At 33.0% G+C, this 27,871-nt stretch overlaps 1 protein-coding gene across 3 annotated transcripts in view; it reads left to right on the plus strand.

Moving 5' to 3' along the window:
* DYNC2H1 (dynein cytoplasmic 2 heavy chain 1) overlaps window positions 1-27,871 on the plus strand; it is a 264,459-nt gene that overhangs the window by 42,177 nt on the left and 194,411 nt on the right. For all 3 annotated transcript variants that reach the window (XM_076002468.1, XM_076002469.1, XM_076002470.1), the window contains exons 30-45: window positions 359-478; window positions 3,584-3,734; window positions 4,560-4,765; window positions 6,208-6,390; window positions 6,984-7,166; window positions 8,770-8,993; window positions 10,072-10,187; window positions 13,207-13,406; window positions 13,828-14,092; window positions 15,451-15,658; window positions 18,484-18,613; window positions 22,157-22,312; window positions 23,822-24,081; window positions 25,040-25,286; window positions 26,219-26,370; window positions 27,427-27,571. In XM_076002468.1, coding sequence (XP_075858583.1) covers window positions 359-478; window positions 3,584-3,734; window positions 4,560-4,765; window positions 6,208-6,390; window positions 6,984-7,166; window positions 8,770-8,993; window positions 10,072-10,187; window positions 13,207-13,406; window positions 13,828-14,092; window positions 15,451-15,658; window positions 18,484-18,613; window positions 22,157-22,312; window positions 23,822-24,081; window positions 25,040-25,286; window positions 26,219-26,370; window positions 27,427-27,571 — 2,946 coding nt within the window. The remainder of the gene's footprint in view (window positions 1-358; window positions 479-3,583; window positions 3,735-4,559; window positions 4,766-6,207; window positions 6,391-6,983; window positions 7,167-8,769; window positions 8,994-10,071; window positions 10,188-13,206; window positions 13,407-13,827; window positions 14,093-15,450; window positions 15,659-18,483; window positions 18,614-22,156; window positions 22,313-23,821; window positions 24,082-25,039; window positions 25,287-26,218; window positions 26,371-27,426; window positions 27,572-27,871) is intronic.

Genomic DNA, 27,871 nt, shown 5'->3' on the forward strand with positions numbered 1-27,871 from the left:
CCGCCTGCCTCGGCCTCCCAAGAGCTAGGATTACAGGCGTGAGCCACAGCGCCCGGCCTAATGGATTACTTTTTAAATGTTCGTATTATGTTGATTTTTATAGGTATAGTCATGATAGTGATAGCCACAAATTTAAGATTTCACATACACCATTATCCCAAGAGGTGAAAAAATTTTCTTCAAATTATTTAAACCATTTATTAATAAAATAAAGAATTAAATGGCTGTAACTCAGTTTGGGAGTGTGATAGTCATAAGAAATTATAATACCCCTCTTGAAATAAAAGAATAGGATCAGATGATAAATTATATATTTGTTTTATATCATGTGTATATTATTTTCTGATTTTATTTTCAGGCTTGGTTGAATGATTTGGCCTTGGAAATGAAGCAAACTTTGCAACAGTTGTTGAAGGAATGTGTTACTACTGGGCAAAGTTCTCAAGGTGCAATTGACCCATCTCTATTCCCTTCACAGGTAAGGGGGCTTATGTCTGGAGGAATATAGGTTGGCATGGTATCATGGAAACATCCCTGACATACAGGTCAGAACAAAGTGTCATCTTTGTTCTCCGTTTATCTAATAGTTTACATGGACAAACTGCTTAACTTCTAGGTCTCAGTTGCCTCAACTATAAAATGTGGGAGATGTACTACATGATAGTGAAGTTCTCTTCTAGCTCTGTTAATTTGCTATAATTCAGATGCTTTCAAGCAGAAGGCTTGCTGAGATTTAAGCAATACAGGCCAGTGGTGAATGGAATGGAGAGGACTGAATCAGGCACCAAATAGTATGCTGGTCGCAGATGATTAGTCCTTTGTTGATGGAGAGGCACAGATCTAAAACACTGTTCTAAAACTGCTGTTCTTTACCCTCCACCCCTTCCATGGGATCATCTAAGAACTTGGAGCTGGCAGGAGCTTAGAAAAATGTTAGTATAGGTCTGAAATATAATCACAACACTGAACTGGAATATTGGCAGGACATTTGAGAGCTAGGTCACATGGTAGATCATAGAGCTCGCTGCAGCTCAGTGTTAATAGGAGCTCATCCCTGGAAACACTGGATACTAGATATGTAGCTCACAGATTTGTTCCAGGCCATATCAAAGTATAGTACTAAAATTTGTATTAAACGTCCTGCCTCGTTCAGTGTTTGGTCCAGAATAACGCCATAGGTGTAGGTCATCAGAAACTTTAGTTCTTAGGACTGTGGAAGGGGTAGGCATTGGAATGTTCTATGATTTCTCTTAGAAAAATCTACTCAACATCTCTCAAAGTTACTTGCTTTTCAGATTAAAAAATTTAGTAGCTATTGGGACAGGTTTTTATGTTGGTTCTCTTAAAGTATAGAAGCTTGGCACATTTTAGATTCTGAGCCATTTTTACAAACACACCTTTTGTATCTTTTGGCACTTTAAGGCAAACTAAAATCTGTTTAAAAGAATCTTAGGTTCTTAGAGGAAAACAAAAGTAATCATCACTGAATAATCAATGCCATTGCAGAATCAGGGTAAGCTGCTTTATTACCTCTGAAAATGTTTCCTAGTACTTTGTCAACTTCCAGATAGGGTATAAATCAACTTAAAATAAAAGACACAATATAAAAAATTCACAAAAGCAAAAATTGCATAATAATTGGGTTACAGAAATGACAGTTATAGCAGGAGATATAGTGGGAGATAGAGGCTAAGGAAAGTTGCTGGATTTGAGCCTGAAACTTACCTTTAGGCCCTTGAACACTCAAATAAAAATGTGCACTACTAAAAATATAGTTTATTGTCTACTAAAATCAAGAATTCTTGTTTATTAGCAGTTAATGTTAAGAAAAATTTATCTCCAGAGCATTTATATAAGGGGATTGTGTAGCATAACAATTACATGGATGTCAGGTATAGGTTATCATGTATTAATAATTCAGTTCCTTATTTGTAAAGACCTAGAATAAGATAAAGAAGGTACTTTTTGGGTCTGGGAAGGTGGCAGTGTGATAAAGTGGAAAGAAGCTGAAAGACCTTAGTTTAAATGCTGCCTTAGCCAGTTATTCTCTGAGTGATACATTTTGACAGTTAAGAGGGTATAGTACTACCTACATTACCAAGTCATTTTGAAGGTCATATCATATAATGTTTGCAGAGCACCTTAGTGGCAATTGCATTTTAGGTAATTAATAATATTAGTGCCTGTCCAGCTATCTTAATGGTAATGTCACTTGAGAACCCAAGACTGTATCTTGACTATCATTTCTGTAAGCCTCTCACAGAAATTTTGTAGCAGACTGTTAAAAATGGACACTAAAAGCTCTGACTTCAGCATTATGCAGTTCATCGAAGTAGCAAGAACACATGTCCCCTAATATTTTGAAATAAAAATTGAGATTATTCATGTGCCTTTATAATATAGAAATTTAATAGTTTTGCCTGAAAGGAAATCCACATACAGGGATATTAGGTTTAGAGGTGGGCAAGTGAACATTTTCATATGAAAATGAAAGAGCAAAGTCTTTTCTCAAAAGCAGATTTGGTTCTGCTTAAATGCTTTGCCATATACTTGATTGATGGGCTGATGAATTTTGTATCATAAAGTATGGGAGATGACTTACCTAAAAAAGAGTTACTAATTGGCTTTCTCTTCCATAGAAGAACCATAATATAATATTTATAGAATGTTTTAAGTTAGAGAAAGACAGCAGCTTGTATATATAGTCAACTAAATGATTTAATCTGATAGAGGCATTCAATGATATTCATCTGGATGCTGAAAGGTGTGTATCAGATAAAAACAATCTGTTCAATAGTAATTGGTCAACAGGTGTAGTGCTTTTCTATGATGATGCATCATGTTTTTAGTTTAAAGGAGGATATCAGTTTTCCTTGTTCATTTAAAAACTGTATGAAACTATTTTGATACAAGTTTTCAAAGGCTGGTCTTTAAATGTATAATTTGCTTTATCAGTAGCCTTGCTCTATTGGTACTATTAACAGAAAGCTATCTGCCTTAATATAGCTGGTTTCTATTTATGGGTATTAGATTATAAAACTAAGACAGATCTTAATTTAAGAAAATATTGAAATCTTGGTATTGTAGACTTGAGTAGTATACTAAGAAATTATTTTGAAATGCTAGAAGATTGCCATTTTATTAAATAGGATACATCATACTTTGCTATCTTTCCAAACTGGCTGAAAAGACACCATTTATGAGAAGAGTCAGGGGAAGAAAGTACAAAGGCCCTGTGGTTACAATAAACTTGGTGGATTCTAGTACCAAAAATAGGCCTATAGTAGAGAGTGTAATATGAGATGAGTTCTGAAAAGTAGGCTTGATTGCTTCACACAGTGCTTTTTCTACCACTGTATTACTCTATTACTATTTGAAGGTGCTCATATGACATTCAGATGGAGAAGTTCAATATACAGTTGGCACTTTGGAAAAATGGTGTCTTTCCTTAAATTTACAAAATATTTCTAAGTAGAAATACTACCTTTTATAAGGTTATATCTTATATACCTTTTAAACCTTTTATACCTTTTAAAAGGTATAATAGTACCTTTTAAAAATAATTTTTCTCTTTATTCAATAGATACTGTGCTTGGCAGAGCAGATTAAATTCACTGAAGATGTAGAAAATGCTATTAAAGATCATAGTCTTCATCAGATTGAAACACAACTGGTGAACAAGTTAGAGCACTATACTAATGTTGATACAAGTTCTGAAGATCCAGGGAATACTGGTATGGAAAAAATGTTTCCTTTTCTACCCTTTTTAATGGGTTATTTGAGCATTTTTTGGTATCCTATCTTTTTGGCCTATATCTATTTTAGTGGTTATGCTAGGAATTATAATATACGTGCTTTTTATGTTGTACTTATCAATAATTTACTACTTTAAAGAGAATGTAGAAGCCTCTTCACTATGTAGATTTAGCCTCCCCTTTTTATGTTGTAGTTGTCTTAATATATTACATCTAAATATGCCGAAAACTCCATGACATTATATTATAATGTGTGATTTTAGCCATAAAACATATTTTAAAAGACTCAAGGAGAAGAATAATCTATTAATATTATATATATCTAGATATTTATCATTTCTGTTGCTTTTCCTTTATTCCTAATGTTCCAAGTTTCCTTCTGGTATCATTTGCCTTCTGTTTAAAGAGTTTTCTTTAGTGTTTCTTTTAGGGTAAGTTTGCTGCCTGTGAACTCACATAGATTTTCTTCATCTGAGAATGTCTTTATTTCACCTTTATTTTTGAAGAGTTTTTCACTGGTTATAGTGGGTTGACAATTCTTTTAGCATTTTAAAATCTCGTTCCACTTCCTTCTGACCTATATGTTTTCTGATGAAGATTCCACAGTCATTTGAATTATTATTCTGCTGTAAGTGTTACGTTGTTTTTTTCTTGTAGCATTTTGGCTTGCGTGATTCATATTATTATACCACTCATATATGTCATGAAGTGACCATTTAAATTCATTCAGAAATCACCTGTATACATGAGCATAAAGTATATAAATCACAGGCTAACATTTTCTCCAATTATTTTTGTTTTCAGAATCAGGCATTCTGGAGCTTAAACTTAAAGCACTAATTCTTGACATTATTCATAATATTGATGTGGTGAAGCAGTTAAACCAAGTTCAAGTTCATACAACTGAAGACTGGGCTTGGAAAAAACAACTTAGATTCTATATGAAAAGTGATCACACATGCTATGTTCAAATGGTGGATTCTGAACTTCAGTATACTTATGAATATCAGGTATGGCATGTGGCAGAAGTGTTTTACTTTTCCAGTTAGAAATTATCTACTTTTAAAGGAAATTTGCCATTGGAAGAAAGAATTATTTTTAAGTAGTGATTTTTCAATAATTTTTTTGTATTGGTGTCTTCTTTCTGTTTCATCAGAATTTAGAAGGTATCATGTAAGAAAAAAATAAAACATCAGTCTATTTACAAAAAAGTTAAAATATCACCAGTGTGGTACTGAGTTCTCTAAAATGTACCTTTTCTTAGAGTACCTTTTCTTATATAAAATTTGAAATATATCTTTACTACAAGGAGAATTGAATATAGGCATCCTCAATAGAAGCAGTTTAGTTTGTGACTCTTTATACAAGAACAAAATTAGTGCAATTGTAAATTTGCTGAAATCTGTTTGCTGAATGTTTTTAGCTTGTAAGGTAGAAAAATTTTCAACAAATAATGTAGTTCATGTAACTTGTTCTCAAAAAGTTCAGCTATTTCCTCTTTGCCTTTTTCTATCATAATGAATTAGTCATTAGAATATTTTGACAGTTTTGTTAAGCCTATGTCAGGAGAGCTGCCAGTTGGCTCTTGCAAAAAGGAAATGTATTTTGGGGCCCAAATATGTTTACCTAAATTGAGGAAAAATCCTGTAAATTGCAGTTGGAATTGGAATCTGTCTTCTCTATAGTTTAGTAGAAATTTTGAGAATCATTTGATAAAATTACTAATTTCATAAGGAATTTTTCAAATTAATTACACTTTGGGGTCTCCAAAGTAGTTCTGATTTGTGGAGATCATAAAATTCAAGGAAATAATTACATGAATTTTAAAATATGAAATGGAATGATTATTGTATGATAATTTTGGATTTGTTTTTCTTAAAAGTTCATCTTTGTGATGTTAAGAACTTGAAACAGATTCCATGGACACTGGGCTATGGGCATGCTTATAGCTCTGACTCAGGCAGTAAGAAGGCAGTTTATTTAATCAAAGCGTTTGTACCTCCATAATACTTTGAAATTTAAGAAAAAATAGTGCCCCGACTGTTTTCTTGTAACCTTGAGACTGGGAGTATGTTTGTCACAAAACAGTTCAAAGTTTTAGATTATTTAGTTTAGACACATATAGACTGGATTTATTCACATAAAGGTATAAACTATATATTTTATTAAAGTCTTACTTGTCTATCAAAACCAAAAAAGAACTTGAGAGAATATTTTGAAACCTAACAATATATTAATTGAGGATAGAATGAAGCACTTTCTTAAAAAATAATTAAGATAAATTCAAGTTTGTTCTTTAAAAAGCTTTTTTCACCAAGAAAACTTGTGGATATTTTTTTGTGTTAAAATCTTTAATGTATTTGTTGCATTTTTAGCTTTTTAACTGGAATCTGACACTGTATACATATTTATAAATGTAAGTGAATACTTGGACTTTGTTTCTCTTGTATAGGGTAATGCTCCCAAGCTGGTTTATACTCCATTAACAGATAAGTGCTACTTAACTCTCACTCAAGCCATGAAGATGGGACTTGGAGGAAATCCTTATGGACCTGCTGGAACTGGAAAAACTGAATCAGTAAAGGCTTTAGGTGGACTTCTTGGAAGACAAGTTTTAGTTTTTAATTGTGATGAGGTAGAATGAATAAATATTAAAATATTGTATTTGGATTAGTTTTCATTAGTATATGAAATATTCTAAAAGTCACTCTACTTTTAAATTACTTGAAGACAGAATTTGTTTTAATTGAGAAGTAAAATTGAGAGAAGTTGCACATACTATGGTCCCAAAACTTTTTTTAAGGAGAATTATTGCAACGAAATAAGTTTAATACAGAATGAAGGTTTATGTTACATTATAGAAAAATGTTTTTATTATCCTAAGGAGAATGATGAATAGAAAAAGAAAAGCCTTAAATTCATTTTAAATGATCATTTTCTAAATATTTTATGTAAGATTTATATTTTGACTTAAAGAATAACTAAAACAAAATCTTGTATTTGTTTAGTTCTGTGAATTTTTCAGAACACTTTCACATGCATTATTTTGTTTATTCCTTGAAACCACCTTGAGTTTTGAAAGAGTAGCTACTTAATCCCTATTTTAAAAAGAGCAAAAGAGGCATAGATGGGTAAAATGATTACTTATCAGTAAGTGATTTTAAATATTAAGCTATTGGTAGAGATTTTAATTATTTGTTACTGAATATAATTTTTATTGTTTTTAAGGGCATTGATGTGAAGTCAATGGGACGAATATTTGTCGGTTTGGTGAAGTGCGGGGCATGGGGTTGTTTTGATGAATTCAATAGGCTGGAAGAATCTGTACTGTCAGCAGTGTCTATGCAAATCCAGACAATTCAAGATGCTTTGAAGAATCATAGAACTGTATGTGAACTGCTTGGCAAGGAGGTATAGAATATGTTGGGAGTTTAAAGAAATTAAAATATAAGACTTGGTTTTACTCACAGGCAATATTCTATCTTTATTTCTCCTGGTACCCTTGTTTCTAATCTGTGACCAATGTGTTAAGCTTTATTACCTATAAAGTGTATCTGAGATTTCTTACCCTTTTTGGTCCCACTTTCACCATTAATCTTTAAACTTTCAATGTTGAATAATTCAGTTATTTATGTTATGTATTATATGTGCTATTACATTATCTGTGCTAACACTGAGCACAGTGCTTTAATGTGTTGTTGCATTTAATACTTATCACAATCCTTTGAGGTATTTTTTTCTACTATATGGATGAAGAAACTAGAACTTGATAAGTAAGGGTAAGTAGTGGAACTGTGAATTGAATCCAGGTGTGTCTAAATCTGAAGCACATGTTTTTGATCACTATTTTGTGTGTTAAAACCATAAGCACTTAGCTATTCTTCTGTTCTTTACCTCTCCTCGTAGGAGATATACAGTCATATCATTAGAATGTAATTTTATTATATAGAAAATATAAACTTTTGTGTATAATATGTAATATTCAATATACTAAAAGTTATAAGAACTGTGAAATTATCCTGTTATACATAATATTTCACAATACAAATTTTTCAGGGTAGCCCAAGAAAGTAAGAATAGTTCTACATTGTTAATATGTTATTTACATGATGCTTAAACTCATTTTTCACAAACAAAAGAGAAGAAATTATTAAGTGAGAATTACCTCTTTGCCATCAAAATTTAGTTTCTTAGACATTCACTTTTATTCCTTTTCTCTTCTTACAAAGATAGAGTTGTCCTTTCTCCCAACTAATACTAATCTTTCCACCTATGGTTTGGAATCTATTTCCCAGGGACCTTCTCTTATTTATCTCTTGTGCTATAGCTTCAGCCTACTGATTCTTCATCAACTTTTAAACATAATCACATCTTTTCCATCTTAATAATGAAAACAAAAATAAACTTTCCCTTGATACATATTTCCTCCAACTCCTGCTCTTGCTCCTTTCCTTACTTTATAGCCAGATTTCTTGGTTTTTCTACTCTACACTAGTTTTTGCTTATTAATTTCCCATTCATTGTTTACACATTCTAATTTAGCTTCTATTCTTAAACCTTTCTGGAAATGCTTCTACTAGATGCTTTCATCACATTCAACTCTTCCTGTCATAATATTTATCTCACTACAATTTGCCTCTTTGTAAGATTGTGAGCTCCAGAAGGGTATAAACGATTAATAAGTTTAGTTTGGAGTTGTCTCTATTACTTAATAAAAGTGAAAATAAGGCTTTTTTGTAAAATATGTTGAATTAATGAATAGGTTAATCAAATTAGTTACTATCTCTTAAACTTTCAGTCTCAAAAAAATGATTTATAAAGGATCTCTTTAAAACAGTATAGTTCCTCAGGAGATGATTATATGTTGAGTAAGGAGATAGTACATGGGAGGTTACTTTTTGCTAAGGTATAAGATTTATGTGTAGAAATATGTCACAATAAAATTTTTGTTGGTAATATATTTTATATTTATAGTTCTAATCTTTCATGCCTATATTTTAAATTAATATTTCAGGTAGAAATAAATTCTAATTCTGGAATTTTTATCACTATGAATCCTGCTGGAAAAGGTTATGGAGGAAGACAAAAACTGCCTGATAATCTTAAACAGCTTTTCAGGCCAGTAGCTATGTCTCGTCCAGACAATGAGCTTATTGCAGAAGTTATTCTGTATTCAGAAGGCTTTAAAGATGCGAAAGTATTGGGCAGAAAATTGGTAGCTATTTTCAATTTATCTAGGTGAGTTTTCCTGTTTAAAATATTTTTATATTTTGGCATTTCTAATGATTAATTGTATATTAGTTATCATTTTTACATTGTCCCTATTTATCTCTTCTATGGTTTTCATATTAATGATTTTTTGTGCTTACAGTGTTGATATGAAATATTTTAGTTTTAACAATAAAAACATTTCAGCTGGGCACGGTGGCTCACACCTGTAATCTTAGCACTCTGGGAGGCCAAGGTGGGTGTATTGCTCAAGGTCAGGAGTTCGAAACCAGCCTGAGCAAGAGCGAGACCCTGTCTCTACTATAAAAATAGAAATAAATTAATTGGCCAACTAATATATATAAAAAAATTAGCCAGGTATGGTGGCGCATGCCTGTAGTCCCAGCTACTTGGGAGGCTGAGGCAGCAGGATTGTTTGAGCCCAGGAGTTTGAGGTTGCTGTGAGCTAGGCTGACGCCACGGCACTCACTCTGGCCTGTCTCAAAAAAAACAAAAACAAAACAAAAGAAAATAATAAAAACATTTGGCTCAAAACTACTTATTTTTCTTAAGTATTATTAATTTGATCAGTTTTTTTCTTTAAAATATTTATATTAGAGGGATCCAGCTAAATGATTTTTATTAAACTAATTTACCAGCTGACCACTCTAAAGCTACTCTTCTGTGGAGGTACTCTTTCTCACAATTTCTCTATGTCTTACTTCTAGTGTGGAGGTGGACTTTTAGCTTCTTTGGGGCAATGTACAATTGTTGTTCATATGAGATAGTGGGGACCTAGACAGTGTCAGAGCAAGGTGGATTGATTATAGACTTTAGGAATAAAGGTAACAGGTAATTGTCATTTGGTATCTTCATTAAGATAATTAGCCTTGCTCATGAAAGTTTTATCCTATCTTTGAGAACCATCCACATTTAACAGCTCATTGGGTGATCATTTTGTGTGATTGTTTCTATTATGCAAGTTTATGGGATATCAGTATTTATTTCTATGTGTCAGTAGTGATATTCTTTATTTCTTTAGATGTGATGATGAAAAGAATTTCTTTTAGCTAGTTGATGCTTTAAGATTTCCATGCCTTTATTTCAGGGAACTTTTGACACCTCAACAACATTATGATTGGGGTTTGAGAGCTTTGAAGACAGTTCTAAGAGGAAGTGGAAATCTTCTTAGACAGCTGAAGAAAAATGGCATTAAAGAGGATGGTATGACTGATTATTCCAAATAATTTATTTTTAAAAAATAAGCTTTAATTTGGAATAGTTTTAGATTTACAGAAAAGTTGTAGATATAGTATTAAGAATTTTTGCATACTCTGCCTCCAGTTTCTCCTATTAACATCTTTTTTTTTTTTTTTGAGACAGAGTCTCGCTTTGTTGCCCAGGCTAGAGTGAGTGCCGTGGCGTCAGCCTAGCTCACAGCAACCTCAAACTCCTGGGCTCGAGCGATCCTTCTGCCTCAGCCTCCCGAGTAGCTGAGACTACAGGCATGCGCCACCATGCCCGGCTAATTTTTTTTTTATATATATATCAGTTGGCCAATTAATTTCTTTCTATTTATAGTAGAGACGGGGTCTCGCTCTTGCTCAGGCTGGTTTTGAACTCCTGACCTTGAGCAATCCGCCCGCCTCGGCCTCCCAGAGAGCTAGGATTACAGGCGTGAGCCACCGCGCCCGGCCCAACATCTTATATTCATATGGTGTATTTGTCACAATCAGTAAACAATTTTGATACATTATTTTTAAACTAAATTTCATGCTTTATTCAGATTTTCTCTAGTTTTTACATGCTGTCCTATAACAACTTTGAAATGTATAATAAATATTAAATAGTTGTAATGTTTAAAGTCCACTTGTTCTTAAACTTTAACATCCATTATAATCACCTACCAGCTTGTTAAAAAACAGATTATTGGATCCTACCTCCAAAATTTCTGATTTAGTAGGTGTAGAGTGGAACCTGGGAATTTGTCCTGTCTTAAAACAAGGATAGAAACCTTAGAAACACATGGGGATTTTCTCTTTTAGAAGATAGTATACCATGATTAGACTGGGTTTTGAATATTTGGAAAGAATACCTCAGAGGTGGAGTGTCTTCCTTATCACATCGTGTCAGTGGGTACATGATAACGACATGACACCACTGGTGATCTTGACCTTCATCACTTGGGTAAAGTAGTGTTTGCCAGATTTCTCCACTGTACAGTTATTGTCTTCTACTTTCCCTGTTTTATTCTTTGGAAGCATGCTACTAAATCTAGTTTACTTTCAAAGTGGGGAGGCAAGGTCTACTCCTTGAGGGAGGGAGAAGTTTTTGCATGTATTATTTGAAATTTTTCTATAGAGAAGATTTATCTTTTCTCCCTTATTTATGTACTTATTAAATCATTTATTTAGATTAGTATGGACTCATATATATTTTTATATATATTGTTTATAAATGATTTTTCATTCTCATAAAATAAATGATTCTTGCCACCCATGGATGTGCACCTTCGTGAAAGGCTAAATAATTAGTCTCTTCAGGTTGCTATTAAAAACTCAGTTACACTGTGAAAATATGAGGCAGCATAGAAAAAAAGGACTATATGAAATTACCCATTTGAAATTTAAATGATGAAAATGTATATCTTAAAAATGGAATCTATTTTAACTATATTATTTGGTTGGCATATGCCAGGGTAGATATATTTTGTGAAGTGCTTAAATTACTATTTTTCAGCTACCTATCTTTCATAATTTGTAACAAATATTTACACTATACCTGTAGTAAATAAATATAGCTTATGAGATCAGTGCTTGAAATAAATTCTAGAACAGTCAAGCCTCTATATACTTAAACATAGCACTATTAAGCAATTATAAGGAAATGCCAGGCTAAAAATAGTTTTTTGTTTTTTTTTTGAGACAGAGTCTCGCTTTGTTGCCCAGGCTAGAGTGAGTGCCGTGGCGTCAGCCTAACTCACAGCAACCTCAAACTCCTGGCTCAAGCAATCCTCCTGCCTCAGCCTCCCAAGTAGCTGGGACTACAGGCATTCGCCACCATGCCCGGCTAATTTTTTGTATATATATTAGTTGGCCAATTAATTTCTCTCTATTTATAGTAGAGATGGGGTCTCGCTCTTGCTCAGGCTGGTTTCGAACTCCTGACCTCGAGCAATCCGCCCGCCTCGGCCTCCCAGAGAGCTAGGAAAAATAGTTTTTTTTGACTTTGTTTATGTATGTTATCAATCAGCTTATATCCTTGAAAATAAGAGTCTCTGGCAATGATATCAGTATTTGCATTTGGTTTAAGAATGGGTTTGTGGGCAGGACATGGTGGCTCACACCTGTAATCTTAGCATTCTGGGAGGGCAAGGCAGGAGGATTGCTTGAGATCAAGAGTTCAAGACTAGCCTGAGAAAGAGTGAGACACTGTCTCTCCTAAAAAATAGAAAAAATTTGCTGGATGTGTTGGCATGTGCCTGTAGTCCCAGCTACTCAGGAGGCTGAGGCAGAAGGATTGCTTGAGCCCAAGAGTTTGAAGTTGCAGTGAGCTGTGATGATACTACTACACTCTAACTGGGGCAATAGAGCCTAGACTCTGTCTCTAAAAAAAAAAAAATGGATTTGTGAATCATTTTCGAACAAGGCTGATCAGATTGCTGCTCAGTTTGTTAATTTTTAGTCTAAGGACATAAACTCTCTGGGAGACAAAATTGGTATATTTAGAGACACACCTGAATGTAGAATTAGTTTACCTGGATTTGAATCCCAGCCATAATACATACATACTGCTGTATCTTCTCAGGGAAGTCACTTAAACCTTTAGAGACTTAACATTCCCATACGTAAAATTATAATAATAATTGCAATACTTTCTTACCTCCTCTCTAGAGATGTTATAAGGATGACATGATATAATATCAAAGGTGAAGTACTATGCAAAGATAAGTGCTAATGACTTTTATTATTAAAGTCTGGGTACACTGGGATTCAAATCAGTGGGATTTGGGAAATCCCAAATTTATGGAAAAAGTTTATAACTCTACTTAGCGTTACTTATCTTTTAGCAGTCAAAAGATAGTAAGGTAAGCTTGCTGATTCACATGATGTAATATGTCTATAAATGTTAATAAAGTCTATTGTGTCATTTAATGATTAATAATGCATATGAAGGCTATATAATACTTAAAAACTTTTATAGTCATTAAATTGATCATTTTAAAATGAAACTTTTTCTCTAGTTAATGAAAGTCATATTGTGGTACAAGCATTGAGGCTTAATACAATGTCAAAGTTTACGTTTGCTGATTGCACCCGGTTTGATGCACTGATTAAAGATGTCTTTCCTGGAATTGACTTTAAAGAAGTAGAATATGCTGAACTAAGTGCTGCATTAAAGCAAGTCTTTGAAGAGGCCAATTATGAAATTATATCCAATCAGGTAGCTATCAAGAATATTTTATAATAGATTGATTTATTTTCCTAGTTAATTCCTTACTAACTATCCTTATCCTTCATCTTTTATCTTTTTATCTTTCAATTTAAATCTCGCTTTCTCATAAAATAATGAATATATTTGAATGAATGCATGAATGAACAAAGAAAATAATCCATATCGTTTGTGTTGTCAAAAATTTGGAAACCACCTTTGTTTCTTTCAAAGAAATATTGAAGAATTTAAAGCTTATATTGTAACTGTTCTGGTTTATTTAGGTATTGTTTTATTTGAGGCTTTATCTTCCACTGAAGAAATCAAAGGCTTAATTTACATGTTGGAATAGAACAACTGTTGTAGAGTGAAAGCAGAACTGAGTGTGATTGATTATTTTAAACCATATATGAACATATTTCTTTCCTACTAGATCAAAAAGGCTTTAGAATTGTATGAACAATTACGCCAGAGGATGGGAGTTGTTATTGTTGGTCCAAGTGGTGCTGGCAAATCAACCCTTTGGAGAATGTTAAGAGCAGCACTTTGTAAAATTGGCAAAGTTGTAAAACAATACACTATGAATCCCAAAGCTATGCCTAGATATCAATTATTAGGACATATTGACATGGATACAAGAGAGTGGTCTGATGGTGTTTTGACAAATAGTGCTCGTCAAGTCGTTCGGGAACCTCCAGGTTGGTCTCTATGTATAATTCATTGCTTTACTTAATAATTCTTAGAGAAAGATAGAATCTATCTATAATGATATCTTTATCAAGGCTTATATAGGACCATAAACTGCCTTCAAATGCTGTACATTTGGTATTTTGCTTTGGAAGGTATTAATGCTATCATTTTGTGAGAAATACATAAAGGGTAATATCTGGATATCATGCTATCATTTTGACTTAACGCTCTATAACTACTTTTAATATAGTAGAAACTTAGAGTAAATTGGTTGAATTGTAATTGATAACTAGATTAATTTACTGAATAAATATAAAATCTTTGGTGAGTTGATATAATGCCTTATAAATAAGCAAGATGACAAATTTCTGTTTGGGGTTAAATTTAGTGTGTATGAGCATTCACTCATCAGTTTGAATAAAGTACAATATATTGAATACTTTGAAAATTTAAGTGGTCAAACAATGGACTTCTTGGTCTCAATTTATTTTACTTGATTTTTAAGAGAATTTTTGGCTAGAATCAGAGGAGACTCCCTTCTTTTTGCCAGGTCATAATTTAATTAATAGTTATTTGTCCAAGGCAGTGAGTGAAAGAATCGAAACTCTAAGACATTGGAGGGGATTTTTAATGTAGTCTCTTCATTTTCTATTTACTATTACATTAAGTAAAAACCAGATATTACCGTTTATGTATTTCTCACACTTTCATTGGTGACATTTTCCTCTTTGAATTGTTTAAAGGTCCATGTGCAACTTGAACTACTCCCATTTTATTACAGGAAGGGTGGATGAAAAAGGTTTTTTCCTGTAAAGACTCTATGTACAATTGACCACTGCTTTTCCCTCTTCGAGTTCACCTTTTTATATATCAAAAACTTTTGATGGTGGTGAATTTTTTATTTCTCATGTAGGCTTCTGAGAATTGGATTTTCTGTATTGTCTAAGAGAGATTTTACAAAGCAAGCATTCATACATTCTCATGACATGGTAGAAGACAAAGGTCTGAAGACTATATTATAGGTGTCTCATAAGAGTAGAAATACCCAAGTCTTGCACACCACATTTTCCTTTAGTGAGATTACCAATTCCATATGTTTATAAGATAAATAAAGCATTATTGTAGGATATATAACTGAGACTTTGGCCAACTGAGCCAGGATTGTTCACCACATTTGTAGTACAAATTCATATGAAAATTTTCAGCTTTTTCAACTTTTTGTTTAAATTCAGCTTCAGTAATATGAAATAATATATACTTTTGGAAATCACTTCTAAATGATGAGACAATTAGTTTATTCCTTATTTTTAATTACTATCATTGCATATATTTTTATTTTAACTCTATTATTTTGATTTGAAAATAGATGTCAGCTCATGGATTATCTGTGATGGTGATATTGATCCTGAGTGGATAGAATCTCTGAATTCTGTTTTGGATGATAATCGACTGCTAACTATGCCCAGTGGAGAAAGAATTCAGTTTGGCCCAAATGTTAATTTTGTATTTGAAACTCATGATTTAAGTTGTGCCTCACCAGCCACAATATCTAGAATGGGGATGATCTTTATTAGGTAAGTCATAGAGCATTTACATACATTATATTAGAATATTCTGCAGTTGCTACCCTGGTTTCATAGCTAAGTAAAATAAGTATAGTGTAAATAATGTATAAATACTTATTTTCAGGCCGGGCATGGTGGCTCACGCTTGTAATCATAGCATTCTGGGAGCCCGTGGTGGGAGGATTGCTTGAGCTCAGGAGTTTGAGACCAGCCTGAGCAAGCATGAGATCCTGTCTCTACTAAAAAAAAATATATATAGAAAAATTAGCTGGGCATAGTGGTGCATACCTGTTGTCCTAGCTACCTAGGAGGCTGAGGCAGGAGGATCACTTGAGCCCAGGAATTTGAGGTTGCTGTGAGCTAGGCTGACACCACGGCACTCTAGCCCAGGCAAGAGAGTGAGACTGTGTCTCAAAAAAAATTTTTTTTATTTTTCTCATTTATGATTAACTTATTTTTTCTCAGGTTTTAAATCATTCAGAGAGTTCCTCTTTTATTATATAATTAAATTATTTTAGCAGCTTAGTTGTATTATAATGGCTAAATATTTTTGTTTAAGAGAAATAGCAAGTATTTAACTTTTCTTCTTTATTTTATTTAAATATTATGATTGAGTTCAGAGACGTGAACATATTAATTATGAGGTAGAGGCTAATAATTTAAAGCTAAGTAGTAATTTTTTAATCATAGAATTTTAGATTCATATAATTTTAGGGCTAACTAAGGTTTAATAGGTGTTATGGTCCAACCTTTTCATTTTACAAATCGAAAACTTCTTAATATTTTCTTTCTTCTTTAGTGCATTTGGAACAGGCTTAAAGAGCAAAAACACATAATTAACTAACTTTAGATATCATGTATAGTAGTCACAAACCAGAGTATAGACATGTGAACCAATATTATTTCCCAAAATGAGTAACATTTTGGCATAAGTAAAAAAGTTTTATTTTACTTTTGAATTTATGTTTTAGAATTTGTTTAGAATTTGTTGTTTATTTATACGTTTAGAATTTGTTACTATGTTTTAGAATTTGTTGTTTATCAGCCTACATAAACTGCTGGACTCTTTTAGGGCCATTTGAAGTTATTTTAGGTGTTGTATGATATGACAGTGTAATCAAGTTGGTGCAAGTTGTGTTTTAAAAATTATTTCATTACTTCTTTGACAGTGTTATAGGAAACATTTACATTAGTCATAAACTTCAGTTGATATTTGGGATATTATTAAAAATAATATAATTGGGAGTTTATAGCTTTCATAGCAGTCTTCTCACACAATGTATTGTATTTATTCAATGTATTCTTATAACCTTGTGAGAAAAACAGAATAAAGGTAAGTTTTCAGTTACACTTTAAAATATTTGTTGAGTATCTATTAATATTATGTACATGGCATTAAGTTAGGCACTTTAGGAGAAACAGAGCAAGACAGTAGTAAAACTAACATTTATAGAGGATTTGTTTTTGAAAATGCTTTCAAGTACAGTAGGCAAAATGAATACAAGAACAATTATATAAGATAGAATATAAATGAAATAAGCAGTAAGTAGATGGCATAGATATTTAGCAGAGAAAAAAGACCACATATTACTATAGAGGATTTGAAAATCATTGGTGAACCAGGTATTGTTTTTGAGAGGTGTAATGAATAATGAATGTATATGGTTTCTTGTAAAATACAAATATTTATTAATATTTTTGATTGCTATGTGTTTAGTTTATACCTTAATTTTAGGTTTCATTCATTCCTTCAGCAGGTATTTGTTGAACACTTGCTATGTGATAGGCCAAATGACCTTTTAATAGTGAAATACAGTGTTGTTATTAATTATGCTGGGGCAAATGGTATGAAGCAGAGTTGTTTTGGACCAATCAAGACATGTGGTCTCCATAGGCATTGATAAGAAAGTATTCTGAAAAAAAAAAAAAAGAAAGAAAGTATTCTGAAGGAGCTTAGAGTCTGGTTTGGCAGCTTTGAGATGATCTACTGTAATTTAATTATTAACTTTTGATCTTTCTGTTTTTCTTTTTCATATTAGACTGAATAGAAAATGTGAGAGGAGAAATTCAAGGGCTCAGTATTTACTAGTGTTGTTGCTATGAAACAATAGTAGAAGATAGGAAATACATGACAAAATCATGAGCCCTTGTCAATATTGAAATTATTAATCTGAGTTGTTAATCTGAATTTTACTATAATTATATAAGGTATAATTTTGAATAAGATGTGAATATTATATTTAATTGCAATCATGGATTTTACTCACATAATTACATATTTTGCTAAGAATTATATTTTACTTTAGGAAGATCTTTTGGTTTTAACAGTGGCATGGGAATTTAGGTAGTTGGATTTGTATGGAATAGAGAAAAACTATTCTTAAAGATCTATATTACACTTTAGAACAGTGCATCTTAAACTCTAATGTCCATTTGCATCATCAAGGGATCTTGTTAAAATGAAGATTTTGCTTCTATAGGTCTGGAGTGAATGGGACTTGAGATTCTGTATTTTTTAGTAGGAAGGGTTTAGACTACCTTAGGCTAACTTGTTGATATGTACTTCTTTAGTGTATAGTTGTAATAAAATAGATGAAAATAACTTGTTTATATTCTATAGAAAATAGTATATATTTGTATGTACAGCTATATGTATGTATATATTACAGAAGTAACTGTGTTATACACACATACAGAAGTAACTAAAGTCAGCTCTTGTATGCTAGCAAATAAAATATATGCATGGAATAAAGTTTATTGGACAGAAACTTATTTGAAAGTAAATTGAAAATGTCTTCTTAATAATTTCTTATATGTTTGTGTTAATGTTTCAGTGATGAAGAGACAGATCTTAATTCTTTGATAAAATCTTGGTTGAGGAATCAGCCTGCTAAATATAGGAATAATCTTGAAAACTGGATTAGAGATTATTTTGAAAAAGCTTTACAGTGGGTTCTAAAGCAGGTAAATCAACCATAATATTTCCTAACTAATCGAGGCAAGAAGTATAATGGTTAAAACTGGTATTTACATTTAGCTGCCTTGTGAAAGAGCTCTACTGGAATGTGGGGATGAAGGGACAGGTAGATGCCACTGCTGACCTTCTATCTCTCTTATCATAATTTTTTATTATGTTAATCTTAGAACACTTTACTTCTTTCATCCACAATACCTCACTCAGTTTACCTAAAAGTCTTGAATCTTGGAATATCTTTATAATTTTTACTAGCAAACCATCTTGCTGTCACATCGCACTGATATGTCCATAAATTCTTACATATATATCATGTTAAAAACAATATGAAGGCCGGTGTGGTGTCTCACGCCTGTAATCCTAGCACTCTGGGAGGCCAAGGTGGGAGGATTGCTTGAAGTCAGGAGTTCGAGACCAGCCTGAACAAAAGCGAGTCGCCTGTCTCTGCTAAAAATAGAAAAAAATTAGCCAGGTGGGGTGGTACATGTCTGTAGTCTCAGCTATTCAGGAGGCTGAGGCAGGAGGATTGCTTGAACCCAGGAGTTTGAGGTTGCTGTGAGCTAGGCTGACACCATAGCACTCTAGCCCGGGCAACAGAGTCTAGAGACAAAAAATGTCTGTCTCAAAAAAAAATATGAAGCTAATTCCAAAGTAGAAAAAAGATGATGAGTTATTTGTAATAATGATGAAAACATTTGTTTAGTTAGCAAAAATATATTGAATTTCTAATATATGTGAAGCATAATACTAGAGAGATTTTGAGAGGTGGAAATCAGGAAGAGATTCCTTTCCTTGAGAGGAATTTATCTGATTGAGGGAAATGACATGCAAATAGGTAATCACAATCCAACAGGGGATGAAGAGAATATTGCCATCTTTTAGAAGAGGTTTGAACAGGAGATCATACTTGATTTTGAATATGAAGCGTGAATAGAAGTTTAGCATGCAAAGAAAGCCATGGAGATTGTTCAGATATTCTACATGTTTATTTCATTGCTTTTATGAAAAATGAAAGCATAAAATAAATAGCAGTGAGTTTTTTGAAAGTATCTGATCGTTAATCTGAATTTGATCTAGGAGTCAATACTTTGGATTGACCAAGAGACAGAAAAAGGGAGATCTTGCTTTAGTTTTCTCAGACATTTTCTTTTCTGACTCTGAGAATGAAAGGTGGAGAAATAGAGATTTGTGAGGAGCTGATGCAAACGAGATAGGTTTTTCTAGAGGCCTCAAAAAAGGGATCACTCCCACCAGTCCCAGTCTGACTGAACTGTCTCCTTTGTGCTTTTGTAGCAACATACAACACCAACCAACTATATTACAATTGCTTGTTTATATTCGACTATAAGCACCTTAGACAAGGGAGGGCCAAGCCTATCAATGCTTCTTATTGCATCCCTGGAACCAAATGTGATGAGAGTAGTGAATGAATGATAGTATTGTCCTTGATTAAATACCTGACACCTACATTATAGCATCATTTCAGCAGATATTTATTTCATTAATCTAAAACATATAGAGTGTAAATGTTCCTTCCTTATTATTCTACACTTTGTTTACTATGCTCAGCTTCTTTGGTATATACTATAATGGACACCCTAATCAAATGTTGAAATTGTGTTTATAACTAGCACTTTGCTTTCTTTTTTCTTTTGTCTTCCTCAGCCTGTGAGATAGAACTTTACTTTCTTGTATTAATTCAGTAAATAAGACAATCTTAAAATATGTAAGTTTCCTTCATCTTGCCTTTAAAATCTAGAACTCTTAGCAAGACATAACCATTTGGATTTCTACTTGTCTCTTCCCTTCTTCCTTCTCCTCCCATTTCTTCTTTCTTCCAAAAATATTTATTATGAGGCAATGTGATCTTTTAAAAGTATAAATTATATCATTTTACTGTATTATAAAACACATATTAAAAACAGAATAAAATTTGTACTACTTACCATAGCCTATACATTCTGTTCTCTGGCCTTTACCTATTTCTCTGACTTAAACCACTGTTTCCTTGCTTACTCAGGCATGGAAACTTCTCATTCCTTAACTGCACTAAGTTTGCCTTTGTGTGTGCTATGTTTTCTGCATGATCTAATAGAGCTCATCCTTCAATGTTAGCTTAAATGTCACCTTTTTCTTTTTTTTCTTTTTGAGACAGAGTCTCACTCTATTGCACTGAGTAGAGTGCCGTGGTGTCAGCCTAGCTCACAGCAACCTCAAACTCCTGGGCTCAAGCAATCCTGCTGCCTCAGCCTCTGAAGTAGCTGGGACTACAGGCATGTGCCACCACGCCCGGCTAATTTTTCTATTTTTAGTAGAGTTGGGATCTTGCTCAGGCTAGTCTTGAACTCCGGCCCTCAAGCGGTCTTCCTGCCTCAGCCTTCCAGAGTGCTAGGATTAAAGGTGTGAGCCACCGCGCCTGGCCAATGTCACCTTTTTCGAAGAAGCCTTGAGCCCTCTTGAGCTTGCGCTTGAAGCCCTGAACTACCCTTTCTCCCAACACTCTGTTCTGCTGGTTATAGCTCTTACTACAACGAGTTTTTCTTTTCTTTTCTTTTTGTATTGAAATAGAGTCTTGCTCTGTTGCTTGGGCTACAGTATAGTGGTGTCATCACAGCTCACTGCAAACTCAAACTTCTGAGCTCTAGCAATCCTCCTGGCTCAGCCTCCTGAATAGCTGGGATTAGAGGCACACTAATTTTTAAATTTCTTTTTTTAGTAGAGACAGGGGTCTCACTATGTTGCTCAGGCTGTTTCGAACTCCTGGCCTCAGCCTCCCAAAGTGGTAGGACTACAGGCATGAGCCACCACACCCAGCCAGTCTTACCACAGTTTGTTAATCATTTCCTCTACTATGCTTGAGTTCCATGAGAAGCAGGGACTCTGTTTCCACCTTTCTTTTTTATACCTAGCACCACCTTTTCTTTATACCTAGCACCACATACATATCCTAATGCATGATTGATTCTCAGTAAATATTTATGAAAAGACTGTGAGAAGTATTTTTCCTCTGAACTGCCCAACACTTACCAGAGGCCCCTTCAGATTAAGCCATCTACACCACTTAAGTCCCAAAATTTTATTTTAGAATTCTGTTTACAGAGAAAGCTTCAAATGATTTTTCATTTAAGCTTGCTTTTCTTAACCTTTCTTTTCCAGTGCCATCAATCTATCTCTTGACTCTAGTTTCCTTTTTATTAGCAAGAGAAAATGGACATCTATTCTTTTTAGCCCAGTGCCACTAACTTACCTTTTCTTTTGTATTCTTTAGGTTTGGGAAGTAAATAAATCATGCATCTATTTCAGGACTCTAGCACTTATAACTAGAAATATATAATTGTGTTTTCACCATTACTTTTTATTTTAAAAGCATATATATGTATATATAATGAAATCCAAACTTCCTACAACTTGAATAGAGGGATGAATTTAAAGGTGGTCCTTGAAAAGATATGTGAATGTCAGTCTGTATGGTTCTAAGTTTACTGGTTAATGTTTGCCTTTTGTTTGTTTGTACCATCAATTTTAATCAACAGAATGACTATGTGGTAGAAACAAGTTTGGTTGGGACTGTGATGAATGGTTTGTCACATCTACATGGCTGCAAAGATCATGACCAATTTATTATTAATCTCATAAGGGGACTTGGTGGAAATCTCAACATAAAATCACGTTTGGAATTCACCAAAGAGGTAATGCATATTTAAAGCCTGTATTCAATCAAAACTTTAACTTTTCATTGACTGCCAAATACACTAATTTGTAAGTATAAGGTATAGAACTTTAAAATTTTGAAATTATGCATTCAATTGAGTAATAATGCATTTATATATGTATATATAATTGTTTGCTCCTTTGTAGTAGTTTATTATTTTTGATAATTTCTTAACATTTTATAATGTTTTAATAAGCTAAAATTTGAACCATATTTTCTTGAAGTTAGCATTTTTGAACTTAGTTAACTATACAAATAAATTATTTCATTCATTTTTAATCTTAGAATAATGTAGTTTTTTTTTTTTGTTTTTTTTTGAGACAGAGTCTCGCTTTGTTGCCCAGGCTAGAGTGAGTGCCGTGGCATCAGCCTAGCTCACAGCAACCTCAAACTCCTGGGCTCGAGTGATCCTTCTGCCTCAGCCTCCCGGGTAGCTGGGACTACAGGCATGTGCCACCATGCCCGGCTAATTTTTTTATATATATATCAGTTGGCCAATTAATTTCTTTCTATTTATAGTAGAGACGGGGTCTCGCTCTTGCTCAGGCTGGTTTTGAACTCCTGACCTTGAGCAATCCGCCCGCCTCAGCCTCCCAAGAGCTAGGATTACAGGCGTGAGCCACAGCGCCCGGCCGAATGTAGTTTTTTAAATCATGTTTTTAACTAGAACAGTTTTAGCAATTAGGAATGTTAGGATGGATTAATAATTGATTCTTTAATATATATAAAAGTTGCATTTTAGCTAAATTACTTTTAAAGCTGAATTCTACACAATGAGGAATTTTCTTCCAATTGGCCTCTATGGAAATAATTGAGCATGTATTCCTTTGGGTTGGCTCCAGTATTATATGGCAGCTTTTTTCCATTTTGCTTCTTTGATAGCATCATTTATTGCTTTCTCTATTCTGTTTCCCCTTCCATGGTCATCCTATTGCCTCTGTTGCCAGATGCTTCTCTTTGTTACCACTCAATGCCGTACTCTGTGCTGCGTTTAAGCAGATACTCTCCTGTTAAAGTTTAGAATAAATGTGTTGAAGAGTAGCATTAGGAGCTAACTCTGGTTTATACCTGCACAGATAACAGTTTTTGGTATTAGAAAGAAGAATAACATGTTGAGAGCAGTGGTAGTAACACTGGAATGGGCAGTACCAAAATATGGTTAAAATGAAGGGCTTTAGAATTTCTGCATTCTGTAATTTGTGATTTGATGTTCATAAGAACTCCATTAAAATTGAATATATCTTGGTGTGTGAATTAATATCTACCAACTCATCATCCTCTATAGTTTTATTCATTTGCTTACATGGTCATTTCGAGAAAAACACTTGAGATAAGATGTTAACTTTAATTACAGAACAGACTTAGTGTTTGTGAACTTTTTTTTGAACTAAGATGATTCACTTTTGGGACATGTACTTTGAAGAATTAAAAAATTTCATATACCCTGGAGTATGTAAAAACTTATCACAACCTTTTTCCTCTTAAGGTTTTTAACTGGGCACGAGAATCTCCTCCAGACTTTCACAGACCAATGGATACCTACTATGACTCCAGTAGAGAACGATTAGCATCTTATATGCTGAAGAAGCCAGAAAACTTGACTGCTGATGATTTCAGTAATAGCCACACTCTTCCAGTCATTCAGACTCCTGACATGCAGCGAGGTCTAGATTATTTCAAACCTTGGTTGAGTTCTAATACTAAACAGCCCTTCATTCTTGTAGGACCAGAAGGATGTGGCAAAGGGTAAGAAAAATGTTTATAAAGGTGTATATTGTGGATTTAACCCTCCCCACCATACGATTTAACAGCTTTTGTTATGTTTATTTTGGTTAAAGTAGCATTTACATTTTCATGGGGGATTCTTTTTATTTTCATTACATATAAAAATAATGACTATGGAAAAGAAGGTGTCCCTTTCTCTGCCAGGCTATGTGATTTCTGATGGAAAGAGAACAATCTGAAAAGATACTCTCCAAAAGAATCTGTGCATATAATCACAACAAAAAATGAATAACTTAGATATATTCAGAAATTACTATTAGTGTTAGTTATAAAATTTGAATCTTGAAATTCACTCCTTAAAAATAGTTTTTAAGTCAGTTAGAATTCAGCCTAGTTTTAGTGCCTATGGAGCACATTTTCTTGAAATAAAGGAGCCATGGATTATTAGTTTCACATTTCTAGTTTCACATTCACTCCTTAAAAATAGCTTTTAAGTCAGTAGAATTCAGCCTAGTTTTAGTGCCTATGGAGCACAGTTTCTTGAAATAAAGGAGCCATGGATTATTAGTTTCACATTTCTAGTGGGAGAGTAGTAATTTAAAAAATTCTGTAAAATCATGGTAATTCTTTTTTAATTAGGAGAACTTAAAATCTTAACATCTTTTCTTCCACCATGAGGAAACAGTTGGTATATTCTATATTTATCAAACAAGATTACTTCTGAGAACTTTGATTTTTTTGGACTGAAACCTCATCCTAAGAATGCCTTAAAATATGCATTTATTTTTTTCTCATCTAAACGTTAGAAAGATACCTTGATAGTTATGGAAACTGTATCCATGTTTACCACTTTACCCTTAAACATCATCATACATATTTTAGAAATTGAAGTATTTATAAGATACAAGTTTTATATTGAATATAACATATATTTTGTTGGTTGCATTTCATCAAGTCAGATGTCGTGCATTTTTCATAGGATGCTTCTGAGGTATGCCTTTTCCCAACTACGGTCCACTCAAATCGCTACAGTTCATTGTAGTGCACAAACTACTTCTCGACATCTCCTGCAGAAATTGAGCCAGACTTGCATGGTAATCAGTACCAATACTGGTCGTGTATACAGACCAAAAGACTGTGAAAGACTTGTTTTGTACTTAAAAGATATCAATCTACCCAAGCTTGATAAATGGGGGACCAGTACTTTAGTGGCTTTCCTACAACAGGTAAATCTTATCACTTTTAAGTGTTTTAATATAATTAGAAATATTTTAATTTCATTAATTTTTCTTATAGATAGAAAATCTGCTTTCCTCCTTCAGGGCCAGTTTTACCTGGATGTGTCATGGAAATTAAACTCCTGAAGCATTTTAATCTTGTTCTAGTTCTACCTTTTTTGTTTTTCCTCCCTTTAAAAGTTAGTACTATGTCAAGATGATATATGACGGGGAGAATAGAAACAGCCTTTACTCTACATCTATTACCTGTCCTTTGTTGCTTAAACAAGGAGGAAGGCAGAAGCTGGGGATGATGTTGGAGTTTGTGGAATTTTCCTTCATTTTTTAAAGTATGCATTCTACTGACAGCAGTTACACTTAGTGTCATACCTTATTTCTGGCTGTGTTAGCCCATTAGTTTCCCTCTTTGCCTATATAAGGATTTGAGATCATATATTCTCAGTGTGAAAGATTTTTTCCTTTTTATGTTATTTACATCTTATTATTACTAGAAACTTTAAATTCTTAGAACTCATTATGCCTATTTAGGTCTAAATTTAGGTCTAAATTTAACTTTACTGCTTAACTGCAGAATATAGTGAAATATTTATAGAAAAAAATTCCCTTATGTTCACTCTGACTTTTCACTTTTTTTGATAATTGCTAGTAGATTTATAATATCTCTGAATTATAGTGTTTATTGGAGACAGAAACATTTTAAAAACTAGGATAATTTACCCTAACATTAATAGAACACAGAGATTTGAACAGTATTTTTTAATGGTATAAGAATTTAAGATATATTTCAATCTTAAATTCTTGAGTTAGGTAGAAGATGATGATTGTGTTTGGAAATAATGGAAACTTAGGCAAAAATATCTTTTATCATTATTAGAAAATCTTAAGTATAAAACATTTGAAATATATATTTTTTCAAATAGGTATTGACATATCAAGGATTTTATGATGAGAATTTGGAATGGGTTGGTATAGAAAATATTCAAATTGTGGCTTCTATGTCAGCTGGAGGAAGACTGGGAAGACACAAGCTTACTACCAGATTTACTTCTATTGTTCGTCTTTGTGCTATAGAGTATGTATTTTAGTTTTTAAAAATTTTTTTTAATTTAAGGAAACATCATATATAATTGCATTTTACTTAAAGGATCAGTTGATACTTTTTTAAAACATAGAATATAAAAATATAAAAACACTTTAGCTCTGAAATTTTTTCCTACCCTTCCCTAAATATAGCTAATAATTTAGTATGATAAAGGCTTTAATCAAAGCATCTTATTTATTTGAAATACATAAAGAAATAGAACTGTTTTGTATAGTTCTTGTTCTGAAATGTCAGTATCAGCAATCTGAATGGTGAGTTTTAGATTCAAATGTTTTATGTGGTTCATGAAAAAAAAATACTATCAAATTTTATGAAGATAACTAAAAAGATAATTTAAATCTGAACAAGGGAGAGATAGGTCATTTTAATGGCTGATGGCATCAATCCTAATACATGTATCTGTCTCCATGGTCCATAATTTTTATAGGGACTACCAAATTTTCTGGTTATGGCACTGTCTTCTCTGTTTATATTGAACTTACAAATATCATGTTACAAATATTTGAATATTACAAAACCTTGTTTATATGCTTTCATGCTAATTTTACCCAGTCAGTTAAGATTTTGAGAAGTGTTCCTGCCATCAATTATGCGGTGTTGAAATAAATTTTGGTTTGGGAAAAATGGTTTGATTTTTATTTGCTGTATTGGTCCTACTTTTATAGTTCTGACATGGATTACTGCCCTTTGTACAGGCTATACTTAATTCAGAATGCCTTTTTTTAAGTAAAATTTTCCTTTTGGCCTTTCTAAAGATCGGTAGTTTTTAAATGATAATGTTTTAAAATAATTTTTTTGAGTCCTCTTCTAGGACCCCCAGCATTTGATAGTAGATACTTTGAGATGAAATTGGGTTGAAGTGAGAATAGGGAACTTGAGCCTGGCCTTATCCTTGGGTGGTAAGCCTCAGAGGTATCTAGTTCTCAGAGCAGCACAGTTTGGAAACCACTGCTGTAACTTAACAATGAAATAATTTAGAATATTGATTTATTTTAACTTTCTTCTTTCTTATTTGTCATTTTTTAGTTACCCAGAAAGAGAGCAATTACAAACAATATATGGAGCCTATTTGGAACCAGTTCTACATAAAAATCTGAAAAATCATTCTATTTGGGGTTCTTCATCAAAAATTTATCTCTTAGCAGGATCTATGGTACAAGTGTATGAGCAGGTATATATGCATTTATATTATAGTTTTCATGTCCTCTAGTAGCAACCTCAAAGGACTACCTTTAATTGTGACTTCCGTGTTGATGCCCAGGCTTTACTTTCCTGTTTATTAGATTTTTCTACTAGAGCAAAAGCTCTGTGAGGATAGGTGCTAGGTGTGCCTTATGCATTATTGTATCCATGACACAGTGTCTAATAGGCTCTCAATAAATACTTGCTCAATGAATAGATTTGTGGTGGTTACTTAGTCTGTCGTCAGTTAAAATTTAGCATATTTAGAATGGAGTTCATCTTACTTCCA

Source organism: Microcebus murinus, chromosome 4 (assembly GCF_040939455.1).
Source record: "Microcebus murinus isolate Inina chromosome 4, M.murinus_Inina_mat1.0, whole genome shotgun sequence".
Classification (NCBI taxonomy): Eukaryota; Metazoa; Chordata; class Mammalia; order Primates; family Cheirogaleidae; genus Microcebus; species Microcebus murinus.